At 40.6% G+C, this 13917-nt stretch overlaps 1 protein-coding gene across 1 annotated transcript in view; it reads left to right on the top strand.

Moving 5' to 3' along the window:
• Positions 1-13917, top strand: part of ZFAT (zinc finger and AT-hook domain containing) — a 147030-nt gene that overhangs the window by 19072 nt on the left and 114041 nt on the right. Inside the window, exon 3 of the mRNA XM_034763661.1 lies at positions 11685-11948. Coding sequence (XP_034619552.1) covers positions 11685-11948 — 264 coding nt within the window. The remainder of the gene's footprint in view (positions 1-11684; positions 11949-13917) is intronic.

Here is a 13917-nt window from a genome sequence, read left to right as displayed (position 1 = left end):
TAACTCTGTGTGAGTTCCATTTCAGATATCATCACTCTATGCAAAGATGAAAATAGCGTGATTCATAATTTATAATTGTGCATAGACACTAGTGCTATTAAATTAAGCCATCCAGTAGTCAAAGGTTGAATTAGTTACACAAAATAATTATCATCAGCTACCCATGGTAATAAATGTAATTTCCTCCACTGCTGAGAGTAATTGCAAATCTTTGTGATAATGTGGGGGTTAAAATAATTCAGATTTCATGACAACACATTCTTTCTTGAGCCCTAGCGGACAACTGGTTTATATTTTTGGCTAATCCTTTATTTTACTGAATCACTAAGATTTTGTGAATACCTTGTCATGTGATTGTTAAATTCTGTCCAGAGTATATTAAAAGCATATTTTTAAAAAAATACTGAAGCCAGTTTAAATAATACTTTTCATATCTATAGTATATGCATATGGTAGGTCTTCATTTACTAATTAGCAGTCTCGATTGATGGCTTTATAATTGCGTTAAATCTACACAGAGTGAAGATCTCAGGCATGCAGAATACATCTTCCTTTGTCATAGTTTTGTACCCAGTAACCCTTCATAAATTGTAGACAGTATCTCTGAAAAACAGTGAAACTTGCGTCCATTTTACAATACATATGTATTTTTTAGTACAGTACACCTCTACCCTGATATAATGCTGTCCTCGGGAGCCAAAAAATCTTACCGGGTTATAGGTGAAACCGTGTTATATTGAACTTGCTTTGAGCCACCGGACTGCACAGCCCGCCCCCCTGGAGCACTGCTTTACCACGTTATATCTGAATTTGTGTTATATCGGGTCGCGTTATATCAGGGTAGAGGTTTAGTTTTGTGTGGCAGGGACTGTCTGCATTTTGTCTTCTAAGGAGCTAAACACACTCTCATTGCTTAACAAATAATATGTAATAAATAAAGAGGTATCAGACTTATGCAGCTTTACTTAAGAAATGTTGCCATTACTTCTTTGCATATCTAATTATGAGGAAAAGTAACAGCTGTGCTATTTTTTAAAGTTGTCTTCTCATAAAGCTGTCTGAATAATTCTTTTCTGTTAGCCTTAATTTGCTCTATCTAGACCATATGGCTGCAGCTTTTTCAAATTACATATAACAACTCCTACCACCCAGAAGACTATTTCAGTCTTCTTAAGTGAGTTCCCCACAACTTAAAAAGATTTTCAACCCATATAAGTATTTGCTCCTCTACTGTAGTTAGCACAGACTTTTTGTTGTTGTTTCCAGTAGTCTGTTGGAAAATGTAGGATATTTATAGCACTCTTCACTGGAGTGATGTAAGGGATTGTGTGGGAAATATTCCTTCATGACATTACGTTTTCCTCTCCTGTAGAGAAATGTACAGTGGACAAGGGAGTGAACACTTTTTTCTTATAAAATTCTGTTCAGTAAGCCCTGATGTGCTTCTCTTCTGTGTACTTCAACAAGGTTAATACTATAACAGATGTGATTGGGTATGACTGAGGGCTGGTAATCTAGAAATGACAATCTCTTTTAAGAGCTTGTTGAGTGGTATACAATAACATTGTACTTTGCTAGACAGCATGATCTGTATTGTAAGGATAGGAAAAAAACAAGGTTATTACAGGTACCTGAGTTGGTGAATGTTGAGGTTTTATTGAAGCCCTTTTAGGAGTTCTATCTGAGGAATAATTAATGTTTTTGTAGCATTATGAAACTGTAAAATACTAGGTAAGTGCTAAATATTATTATTGTTGTTGCTCCCTATCTCAATTTTACCAGATATACATGCTTTTAGTAGTTAGATCATGCTGCCTTCAACAATTGGTTAATCTTAACCATTTTTGTTATCTTCAGTAATACTGATTTTACATTTTTATATCACCTCTTGTTCAAATGAGTCCCAATACACTTTGACAGCTGTTGCTATTGATAATACAGATTACTCATAAATATTGCTGTGTCCAACACTGAAGTACAGACATCTCTGACATGGAAAATGGCAGCCATTTAAGTAAGCCTGCATGACAGATTAGGATACACTGCTTCTTTTGAATGCAAAACCCTCTCTAAATTTATCTTTAAGGCCACCATCTTCTGCTCTATGGGAGAGGTATCATGTAAGTATTTTGTATCACGCCTGGTGCTCTGGGGCCTCTGTTCTGCAAATATAAATATTAAATTATAAGAAGAAGATAAGCTTTTCCAATTGAAACTCCTGGGGGAATTTAGATGAGGCAGAACACATACTGCCCACATTGGGATTTGGCCAGGATTCTTGAGTTAACACTAATAAACTTACAAAAAGTGAAGTGCGATCTTCTTCTAGCAAAAGGTCAGGGCCTCTTATTTTTTGTCTCATTTGAAAGACACCCTCTGCCCTTCTAACACCACGCTGAGGTGTTTGTTCATACCAACTCAAGAAAGAATGCCATCTGATGAATCACCAGGATCGTTTTCTATACTACCTAACCCTGCTTAGGCTGATATCCTTGAACTGCCACTGCATCAACATGGTTGGTGGTATAAGGGGATGCAGGGTCAGATTGTCACTACATAATCTACATATTACATAGGATTGAAAGAGGGGTGATAGGTAGAGACAGAAGGAATGAAGAATAAACTGATTGCATCTAAAATGCACAGTCTTTTAATTCATTCATTAAACTGTCCCACTCAGAACAAAAAAACAAAAAACAAAAAACTTTTCTCCCAAGGCTTCTGCTCTTTGGTGCACAACTGATTTTTGGTTAAACTTTCTTGTTAAGTTGTATGGTACCATGTAATTCTGTGCTAAAATAATACATGTCTATATACAAATTGCCACATACATGTAGTATAAAGAGGTTGGTACATCCAAAATATTTCACTATTGAGTGGGTTGGGGGTAGGGACGGGGCTAGTCTTGGAGATAGTCAAGAGGGCACGTTGGTGTCTCTTTGGATCATTTACCGCAATAGAACACAAATACTTCCTGGAATTTTTACAGTGTTCTGTATAATTTGAGTCTGTACTAGGGAAACTTCAAGGGAATAATTTTAAAATATTTTTTTCTGAACAATAACACAAGGGGTTCATCAATAGTAATCTTTTGGACAGCACTGTACACATGTTCTGAATTTTTTCAGACAATTGATCATTAAATTGACTCATTTTAAGAAGCCTGTGTGAATAATTGCTAGGAAACAGCAGTCTAAAAATAGTTTTTATGTGGTTTATTCCATTAGTGTCTTTTTAAGTGTCATCTTTTTATTTTTTTTTTGGTCTGTGGGGATTTAATTATATATCATGGAATGTCTTCCCAACATGTTCTCATCTGCATCCAATACTGATCAGCATGAAGATTTCTCTGGAGAAGCTTGTGGTATAGGGTAGAAATCATCAGAAATAGCTATGGATTTTTAATGAGATATTATTGGGGGTATTTTAAGGGATATTGTCTGGATTTTTTTAAAAAAATACTAATTTAAAAATGTTCCAAATTCTCCTTGAACACCCTTTAAATAATATGTCCAGATTTTAAATAAATAGAAGGTTAAATGATCTCTCTGTTCCCCTGTTGATGTTAAGTATCTTTTACAGCAAAGGTTAAAACTTGACTGACTGTTATGCTGGTGGTAGAATGCAGCTGACTCTATATAAAGTGATGTCAAATGCACGAAAGAAAAAGATTTTCTATTTTTTTAATTTGTTATAGCAATGTTGGTGTAGGTGCAACATTATGAATGGTAAAGGGCCAGTGTGATCAGAGAGACATTTGGAATTTTTGTCTAAGTGACAGCAGCATTATTCAACACCACGCTTAGACAAAGATAACTCATACTGGATAACTTTTTGAAATACAGCCTTTTTAGGAAACAATGAAGTGGGAAGGGAGAAGGGGAAAGCTCTTACAGACATCTAAAACCTCTCAAATTTTCCAGGTAATGATTAATTCATTTAAACCAAAATCTGTGTCAGCCCTCACATTCCAGGGTATTCTGCCACCAAGAAATTATCAACAGCCCCATAAAAATATTTGGGAATCTCTGCAAATTGAGTCCTATCTCCCTTGATGGGGAAGGGACGTTGAAGCCTCATTTGCAGGGAGAGTGCTTGACCTTACCCACAAACCCCTTGTCTCATGCATCAAATCATTACCTTAAAGGCAGTCCTGCATTCCAGAGGCAGGAACTACCACCAGACCTCTAAAGAGTTAGACTACTTAGTATCATTTTTTAAAAGTAAATGTAAATTTAAAGAAAGCAAGGAGAATAAAATGCATCTCTTAAAATATTAGTCGTCCAAGAAGAGTTGCCCCTCTTTCACCTACTGCTTGTCTCACTTGATTTCTTTTTGGATAACATGCTTAATAAGGTTTTGTATAATATCCTGAAGGTGGTGACTGTTATGGAAGAACAGTAAAAGCCTTATGGAAAGAGAGAAATGTAGCTTTATTAACATATTAAATCTCTACACTTACTTATTCCATAGTAACTTAAGCTTTATCCAAATCTATATTCAGTGTTTTAGGTTTGACACATTAGGCCCATGAAGACCTTTTTATCAATAGATACAAGGAGAAATTTATTTATTTATTTATTTTTTCCTGGTGGCACGTTTAACTTATTTACCTCAAGGGGCCAAATACTGATTGCTACACTTTGTCTCAACTGACATGACCAGGACTGGCTCCAGGATTTTGGCCGCCCCAAGCAGCCAAACAAAACAAAACAAAACAAAAAAAAGCCACAATCGCGATCTGCAGCGGCAATTCAGCGGAAGGTCCTTCGCTCCGAGCAGGAGTGAGGGACCGTCCGCCGAATTGCTGCCGAACAAGTGGACGTGCCGCCCCTCTCTGAAGTGGCCACCCCAAGCACCTACTTGGTAAGCTGGTGCCTGGAGTCGGCCCTGGACATGACCATTAAAGGTTATGTGTGGAGGTACACGGAAAATTTTGAGGGCCTCCAAACTGCCTGTCTTTTCTTGACTGGTCATTTTTAATTATTGGAAAAGCTGTATTTTCACTTGATTTGGATAACCTAAACCTTCAGAACACTGACGGTCAAGAGCTGTTGAAGGTAATGTGCAAGAGTAATTTTTTGCCCTATTTACAATGAGGTTTTCTGGGCTGTGCTTAACAGCTGATGCTTGAAGTGCTTAGGTACTCAGTGAAAACTTTACTGCATTCCTTAAACAGTCAAAACTGCAACTAAACACAATGTTTTCCTCTTCCTTTGAAAACAATAAAATGATTACTGCTATTCTGTATTTCCTTCTTGCTCTTTTTTGGATTTTGAATAAGATGCCTCCTTGTCCTTCCATATATTCTTTTGTTCTTTCTTTCCCTCTTCTCTTCCCCCACTCCCTCCCATTCTCTGTGAGTTTGTTTATTAATTATTTTTCAGATGGCCTAGATTAACCTATTTCATGAGGTTTTTGCCCCATGATATTTGAAAATCATCATGACTGTCCTTTTAGCATCTCCTTTTTATGTCATTTAAGAATTTTACATTTACATGTCAGTCTCAATTTTTCACATAGAGGAAGGGCTATTGACTTAAACAAATACTTGATAAAGAGCTTAGATGACAATCTTAGTTATTAATACCATTTTGTGAAAGTTTTTGGAAGGAGAGCAGTGGAAATCAAAATTTCTCTATAATGAGCTCAGTTCAGATTTAACCTTTGGAATGTATTTTAGCTAGAATGATACTCTAAATGTCCTAATTAAAACCATTGGAACTGCAGCAACTAATTTACTACTTTGCACTTCTCCTTCTGCAACCACAAAGCTTTTATTTTATGGCTTTTCCCTCTGCTTTGGTCATGTACAGCTTCAAAGTAGAGGTGGAAAGAGAAATAGCAGTAGATGTGTAAAATTCCAAGCAGAATAATCTAACAGATTATTCCTTTTTTTTTTCTTCCCCACAACAGCATGAAGAGAATAGCAAGATTTTTGAAACATATCTAACTTTAGAGACTTAGAATTAAGGAACCTCTCCAGTATTGCCTCCATAAATGTATCTAAAATCCTTCATGCATCTTTTTTGTTTGCTTGCTTTCCCTGAACACTTAAAGTAAGATTATTGGCACAATATAAGATTTTTTTTGGGTGCTGGTTCATTGTTCTCTTATCTGTGATATTTTAAAGATCCACTGGCTGTGCTTTTATGCTCCCTTTATTGCATTTGTCACAAGTCAAAGTTACTGTGTGCTATAATAAAACTCCGAATACTCGTCTAACACTTCCATTAATTCCAGAGTGCTGAAGAAGGCTCCACTTGTTGTAATGTTGTTTCTAAATGGCACAAGGTGAACTCTTCCAGACACACTCTGATTTTTCTCTAACTCCCAAGAACCTTTCTTGTCTGGTCCATGAATCCTGCTGAGAAGTTCAGAAGATAGATAAATTTGTTAGTCTCTAAGGTGCCACAAGTACTCCTGTTCTTCTTTTTGCGGATACAGACTAACATGGCTGCTACTCTGAAACCAGTAGAAAGAGGATTTTTTTTGAGTCTGATTCTTTCCCAGATGCTCCTGCCCTTCTATCCAGAGTCCTCTCAAGATTCAGATGGGATATAACACCCTATCATATGCCCCTCCTCTCTGTTAGCATCACTTTGGGTAATCTCACCTAGTGTCAAGCTAGCCCCACTGTTCTGGGAAAAGAAATCAACAACCTAAAAATATAAGTGCTGTCATACTGGGTCAGATCATGGTCCATCTTGCCCAGTATCCTGTCTCTGACAGCGGTCTGTACCAGAGCTTCAAGGGGAGTGTACAGAACAGGATAATAAGGGAATGCTTCACCACTGTCTTCCACTCCTCCAGGGAGTCAGAGGTTTACAGTTGCCCTGAGAATGGGATTGCTTTGCTGACCATGTTGGCTAATTGACCTATCCTCCGTGAATTTAGCTATGCTTAGTTTTTTAACCCAGTTATACTTTTGGCCATCACAGTATCCCATGGCAATGAGTTCCACAGGTTAGTTGTGTGTCGTGTAAATAAGTACTTCCTCTTGTTTGTATTAAACTTGCTGCCTATTAATTTCGTTGGGTGACCCCTGGTTTTTGTATTGTGGAAAAAAAGGTAAATAACATTTCTATAAGCTTTTTCCACATCATTCATGATTTTACAGAACTCTGTCGTATCCACCCTTGAGTTTTGACTTTTCTAAGATGAACAGCACTAATCCTTTTAGTATCTCTTCGTATGGAAGCCTTTTCTTACCCTTAGCCCTCTTTGTTGCACTTCTGTGAACCTTTTCCACTTATACTATATCCTTTTTGAGATGAGGTGACCAGAACTGGACACAGTATTCAAGGTATGGGCGCACTGTTGATTTATCTAGTGGCATTATGATATTTTCTGTTTTTTATCTATCCATTTCCTAATAGTTGCTAGCATTCTGCTAGCTTTTTTAACTGCCACTTTTTTTACACTGTAGATATGTATTCAGAGAACTGTCCACGATGATTTCCAGACCTTTCTTGAATGGCAACATCTAATTTAGACCCCGTTGTTTTGTATATATAGTTGGGATTATTTTGTCCAACGTGTATTACTTGCACTTATCAACATTGGGCAACAAAATGTAGATGAAATGCAGTCGCCCAGTTTTGTTAAATACCTTTTTAACTCTTTTTATTCAGCTTTGGACTTAACTATCTTGAATACTTTTGTACTGCTGCAAGCTTTGCCAATTCACTGTTTACCTCCATTTCCAGACTATTAGTGAATATGTTGAAGAGGACTGGTTCCAGTATAGATCCTCGGGGGACCCCACTGTTCACCTCTCTCCATTGTGAAAGCCAATCATTTATTCCTACCCTTTGTTTCCTATCTTTCAACCTTGAGAGGAGCTTCCCTGTTATCCCATGACTGCTTAGTTTGCTTAAGAGTCTTTGGTGAGGGACCTTGTCAAAGACTTTTTGAAAATCCGAGTACACTGTATCGACTGTATGACCCTTATCCACCAGCTTGTTGACACCTTCAAAGAATTTTAATAGATCAATGAGGCATAGCTTCCCTTTACAGAGGCCGTGTTGACTCTTCTTCAACAAATCATGTTGATCTATGTTGATTATACAAGAATGAATTGATAATTCTTTTATTTACTATAGTTTCAGCTAACTTGCCTGGTACTGAAGTTAAGCTCACCAGTCTGTAATCATCAGGATCTCCTCTGGAGACCTTTTAAAAAAATCAGTGTGCCTGCTAAACCCAGGGTTGTGAGCTCCCTCCTTGAGGGGGCCACTTAGGGATCTGGGGCAAAATCAGTACTTGGTCCTGCAAGTGAAGGCAGGGGACTGGACTTGATGACCTTTCAAGGTCCCTTCCAGTTCTAGGAGATGGGATATCTCCATTAATTTTTACCTTCCAGTCATCTGGTACAGAGGCTGAGTTCAGTGATAGGTCACATACTACAGCTAGTAGTTCTACAGTTTCATATTTGAGTTCCTTTAGAATTCTTGGGTGAATACCATGTGGTCCTGGTGACTTATTACTGTTCAGTTTGTTCAAAAATGTCTTCTGTTGACAGATCAATTTGGGACAGTACTTCAGATTTATTGCCCCAAAAGAATAGCTCTGATCTGTGTATCTCCCACACATTCCCTATGGTGAAGACCGATGCAAAGAATTATTTCAGCTTCTCTGCAGCGGCCTTGTCTTTCTTGAGTGTTTCCTTAACATCTTTGTCATCTAGTAACCACACTGCCTGTTTGGCAGGCTTCCTGCTTGTGATGTACAGTGAAACCCCGCTATACTGCGATGTTTGGGGTCCAAAAAATTTCATCGTGCTAAATGCAGGGTCGCAGTATGGCGGGGTTTCAAGTCGTCAGTGGTCCCCAAGGTAGTGCATTGATGTGCGCCGCCTAGTGCCCCTAGTGCCCAGCAGGGGAGAGAAGCTGCGGCCCCGCGCCTGCTGGGGACAGTGAGCGCCGGCGCCTGCAGCCCTGTTGTTCTCTGTCCCTGGCAGGCGTGGAGCCACGGCTTCTCTCCGGCTTCAAGAGGAGCCGCGGCCCCGTGCCTGCTGGGGACAGAGCTCCAGGGCTGCGGGCTCCTCCCAGCCCACGGTTCCACCCCTTTCTGCTCCTTCCCTGGGGTGCCACTCAGGGTCCCCCCATTCCACCCCCCCCCCCCCGCCGCCCCCCCACCCGTTTGCTACTTTATGTCCTCCCCCCCCCCCACTGCGGCCCCAAGACCGGAGATGCCCTGTCCCCCCCTTCACAGCCTGAGGCCGCAATGGGGAGTGAGTGCCCCCCCCCCAAGCTGTGAGGCTGCCTCCTGGGACCGCAGTGGTGGGGGGTCCCAGTGCTCGGGCCTCTGCCGGGGATGGGTTGGAGCGCTGGGGGCTTCCCCTGCCCCCTCCCCACCTTCTGCTGGAGACACTGTCAGGGAGGAGCGGGGGGCCCCCAGTTGACCACTGCCTCTGGGTGCTTCAGCGGCGCTCTGGACGCTTTTTTTTTGCTTGGGGCAGCCGGAGCCACCTTATGACCGCATTACATCCGAATTCGCGTTATCGCGGGGCGCATCATACCAGGGTTTCCCTGTACTTAAAAAAATTCTTATTGTTAATTTTTGTGTCTTCAGCAAGTTGATTCTCAGATTCTTTTTAGGCCTCCCTTTCAATACTTTTACATGTTACTTGTCAGAGTTTGTGCTGCTTTCTATTTTCCTTATTAGGATTTGACTTCCAAATTTTAAAGGATGCTTTTTTACCTCTTATGGCCTCTATTACTCTGCTGTTTAGCTATGGTGGCAGTCTTTTGGTCTTCCTACTGTCTTTTTTAATTTGGGGTCTACTTTTAATCTGAGCCTCTGTTATGGTGTTTTTAATGCTGCTTGCAGGCATTTTACCCTTGGGACTGCTCTTTTTAACTTCCATCTAACTAGCATCTTCATTCTTGTATAGTTACCCTTTTTAAAGTTAAATGTTACTGTGGTGGGCTCTTTTGGTATCATCCGCTCTACAAGGATGCTAAATTTAATTACATTATGGTCACTATTACTGAGCATTTCAGCTATAGTTACCTCTTGGACGAGATTCTGTGGTTCACTTAGGACCAAATCAAGAATTGCCTCTCTCCCTTGTGGGTTCCAGGCCTAGGTGCTCCAAGAAGCAGTCATTTATGGTGTCGAGACATTTTATCTTTGCATTACATCTTGCAGTGGCATTTACTCGATCAATATGGAGATAGTTGAAATCACCCCTTATTATTTTGGTTTCTGGTTATGTAGCCAATCTAACCTCCCTTAGCATTTCACAATCACTGTCACCATCGTGGTCAAGTGGTCGGTAGTATATTCCTGCTGCTATATCTTCTTCTTCAAGCATGGAATTTCTGTTCATAGGGATTCTGTGCTTCAGTTTGATTCATTTCATATTTTCACCTTATTTGACTATGCTTTTTTAAACATATAGTGCCACTCCCACACCAGCATGATGGACTTTGCCATTCCGATATACTTTGTACTCTGGTATTACCATGTCCCATTGATTATCCTCATTCCAAGTTCCTGCGATGCCTATTATAACAATATCCTCCCTATTCTTCCCCATACAGTACTGTATGTACAACCGGTAGGGCTAGAAGACCACATCCAGCAGGGGAGACATAGAGGGGCTATGATGTGAGGCTAGCATGAAAGAAATCCCCTTAAAGTAGTACCCGAGTGCCCCCACCACCCAATGGATTACCAGACATTTTTCCTCCACAGTGGAGTACCTAGTTTAATTAGGTAAAATTTCCTAATGAGGATATGGGTGCTTCTGGTGTGGTCAGACTGTAAGAGGATGGCTCCAAATCTCCTCTTGAGGTAACCAGAGTGGTGAAGAAAGAAATCCAAGCAGTAAATATGATTTCAGCAAGAGGAAGGGTTCCTTTTATTTCTCGCTCTTTTCCAGTGCTAATACTTCTCATTCAGGTATCTAACTTCAAAAATAAAAAGGTACTCAAGAAGCCTAAATTATATAGTAGGTATTTAGCTTTGTGAAGGGCTTCTGGTTTTAACTTTTTCCAGTGTTTGCTAAGAAAAGAGTATTTAAGTGGGGGAAAGGGGGAAATAAATTTTAATCTCCTTGCCAACCAGATTTTTTTTTTTTTTTTACTTCTTCCATGCACGTTTGGTAATAATTATGAATCATGAGAGTAATTAAAGAATAGTTGTGCAATTTATTATAAAGCAATAAGCTTTTTATAAAAAAAATTGACTTACAGTTAAGTAGCCTTTCTTTTTCTGAACACTTTTCAAAGAATTTACTTACGCAATTTCTTTGAACATAATATAAATTAAAATGAGATTTAGGCAAGGACTAGAACTTGTGATCTGTGAAGTGCCAATCAGAAAACACAGAGCAGAACAACTTTCTAGAAGGAATGCACACACTGATAAAATAACATGCTGCAATTTAAAAGAATGCCTACATTTTAATTTTTGAAATGTATAGTCATTTGAATTTGGTATCAAGAATACAAAGTGTTATTGCTTTGCAGCTGGCAGATATACCATCAAACGTCACTCCTTAAAAAAGAAAAGTCTGAGTGTGAAACTTTAACAGTGCTTTCACATTTCAAAGGGAGAAGCTCTTGAACTTTATTTAGCATTTTCCGTTTTCAAGGAGCTGTACAGACATTAATTAATCCTCCCAATAACCCTGCAAAATTGCATTACAGCTTCTTTTCAATTTTCCTATATAGAGCTTCTTGTAGTGAAGAGAAAAAGGGGCAGGCCAAAAGGGTCAACTAAGAAGTTCTGCGCAGATGAAGAATCAGCAGAAAACAGTAACTGCATTCCAAACGAGGAAACACAACAAGGGCCAGAGGAAGGAACAGAATTGGCTGAAGTTTTACCAGGCAACTTGGAATGCCGGAAATGTAGTCGGAAGTTCTCTAACCCACGTCAGCTAAGAAAACACATCTGCATCATTGTTTCAAATGAAGGAGAGGAAGAAGGAGATCCAGGTAAGCAAATGTCTTACAAAAGGACATGTAACCATGTGGACCAATCTTCTTCCCTTTGAATATGATATGGTAGATAAAACTCCTAATACTAGACTGTATTGTTTTTAAATTAGAGTGGAATACTGGGTTTAGATTTTGTTTTCCATTTAGACTTATATCTACTTGATAATCCCTTCAAGTCATTATGTGGTGGGCACCTGCTGATGATGACTGAAGCGGAGATTCTTCTTCAAGTGCTTGCACATGTCCGTTCCACCTAAGGTGTATGCTCCAGTGCACTGTAGCTGGAGAAGGTTTTCCCATAGTGGTAGCTATCGGGGTGGCACCTGCACCCTCTGCATGCTTGTGCTGCTAACTGAGGGCAAAAAGGGAAAGAGCCATCCTGATTCCCTCAGCTCCTTCTCATCACCCATGATTGGTGGTTGGAGTCTGTGTGTATACTTGCTGCACTCTTTTGTCTGTCTTCTTTTAAAGAAAGTTTTTCTACCCCTTAGTGTACATAGTTTGTTAGTCAGTGGATTATTGTGATAGCAGTACTCATTTTAGACATTTGTTTCAATTTATATATATAAAATATTTTGGCTTTAAGCTTGGTACCAGGCTCGTCTTTGTCCCTGGGATTTAAGTGCTGTTCTGATGTAACAAATTTATGCCAGTCATTCTAGCTGTTTAAAGGGTTTAGGAGAGGCTCGCATAAGGCATAAGTACCCTTTCTATAGAGAGTTTAAGACCAGGTCTAAGAAGTTGAGTGAAATTCGACTTTGGCATCTCCTGATGGAGGCAGCTTTGCATCCCCACTTGGAACCCAGCCGCTCAGTAGCAGGGGTTCAGACTCCATCTCGGAGTGCACTATCAGACTCGGTGGGCTCACTTATCAGAGGGAGCTAGAGAGAAGATGTGATCCTTTTCCAGTTTCGTGAAGTGCCAGAAGTCAGGTATTTCAAGTTCCTCTAGCCAGAAGTCCACCTCTTCTTTGAGTCTCCATTAGGCACCTCACTCTCAAAGAAGAAGTCTGGTACTGAGGATAGAGCTAAATCAGACCAAGCTAGCCGCTCCCTGGTACTATATTCATCATCTAGCAGTGTAGAGGTGTAGTTTCCGGCACCTCTTTCAGTATCATTGAGACAGACTCTATTGCCAGAACCTTCTACAGCTTCAGCTTAGTCTGTGGTACACTCTATGCTCTCGGTACCAACAACTCTTGAGTCTTACATGGTGACTGGGGACCGCCTTTGACTCTTGGTTCAGGATTCATTGCTGATGCAGGAGGAGGTTCATGCCTGTCCCTGTTGTACAAGCCCCGTTACTGGGATAATCTTTGGCACCCACACTTTCAGTGCCATGAGGGTCTGGGCGCTTGCTGGATGCTCTGTGGTGCAGCAAGGCAGATGTACGGTATCTACTGGAGGCTTCTCATAGAAGTGTCTGTGACGGGTTGGATTACAGAAATCCCTTTGGGAGCTGCCACCTAATGTACCTAGACTACTTCTATTCCGGTTTTCCCTGCCAGCTTAGGACTCCAGCACCCTGTCTTGCTGAGCCAGACACTCCCGTCTGCTCCAACACAGACCCAGGGTCTGAATTGCTTGCCCCAAAGCTGCAGGTTTACCTGAAAACAGCTCACAGAAGTGTGCTTGTCTTTAGCACTCAGATGCCCAACTCCCAATGGGGTCTAAACCCAGATGAATCCGTTTTACCCTGTGTAGTAGGTCCTAGCCGGGGCTCGACCCTTCCGGACAGGAGGGAAGCCACACCGACTCACTACTGTGGGAACAAGCAGTCAGTTAGTCCCGAAACTCCGGCTCTTTGGTGTAGAGTCGGAGCAACCACAGTTAAAGCTCAGGCCCTTGACTGCAGGGGCCTGAGCGAGCAAGTAGTTCAGGAGCCCAGGCCCTGGATCAGGGCGGGGCAAACACAGTTAGCTCAGGTCCTTGCGGCAGGGGCTGAGCGGGCAAATAGTTCAAAGCCC

Source organism: Trachemys scripta, chromosome 2, assembly GCF_013100865.1.
Source record: "Trachemys scripta elegans isolate TJP31775 chromosome 2, CAS_Tse_1.0, whole genome shotgun sequence".
NCBI classification, from domain to species: Eukaryota; Metazoa; Chordata; order Testudines; family Emydidae; genus Trachemys; species Trachemys scripta.
The sequence above is the reverse complement of the archived record's forward strand: the minus strand, read 5'-3'. Positions and strand labels throughout refer to the sequence as shown.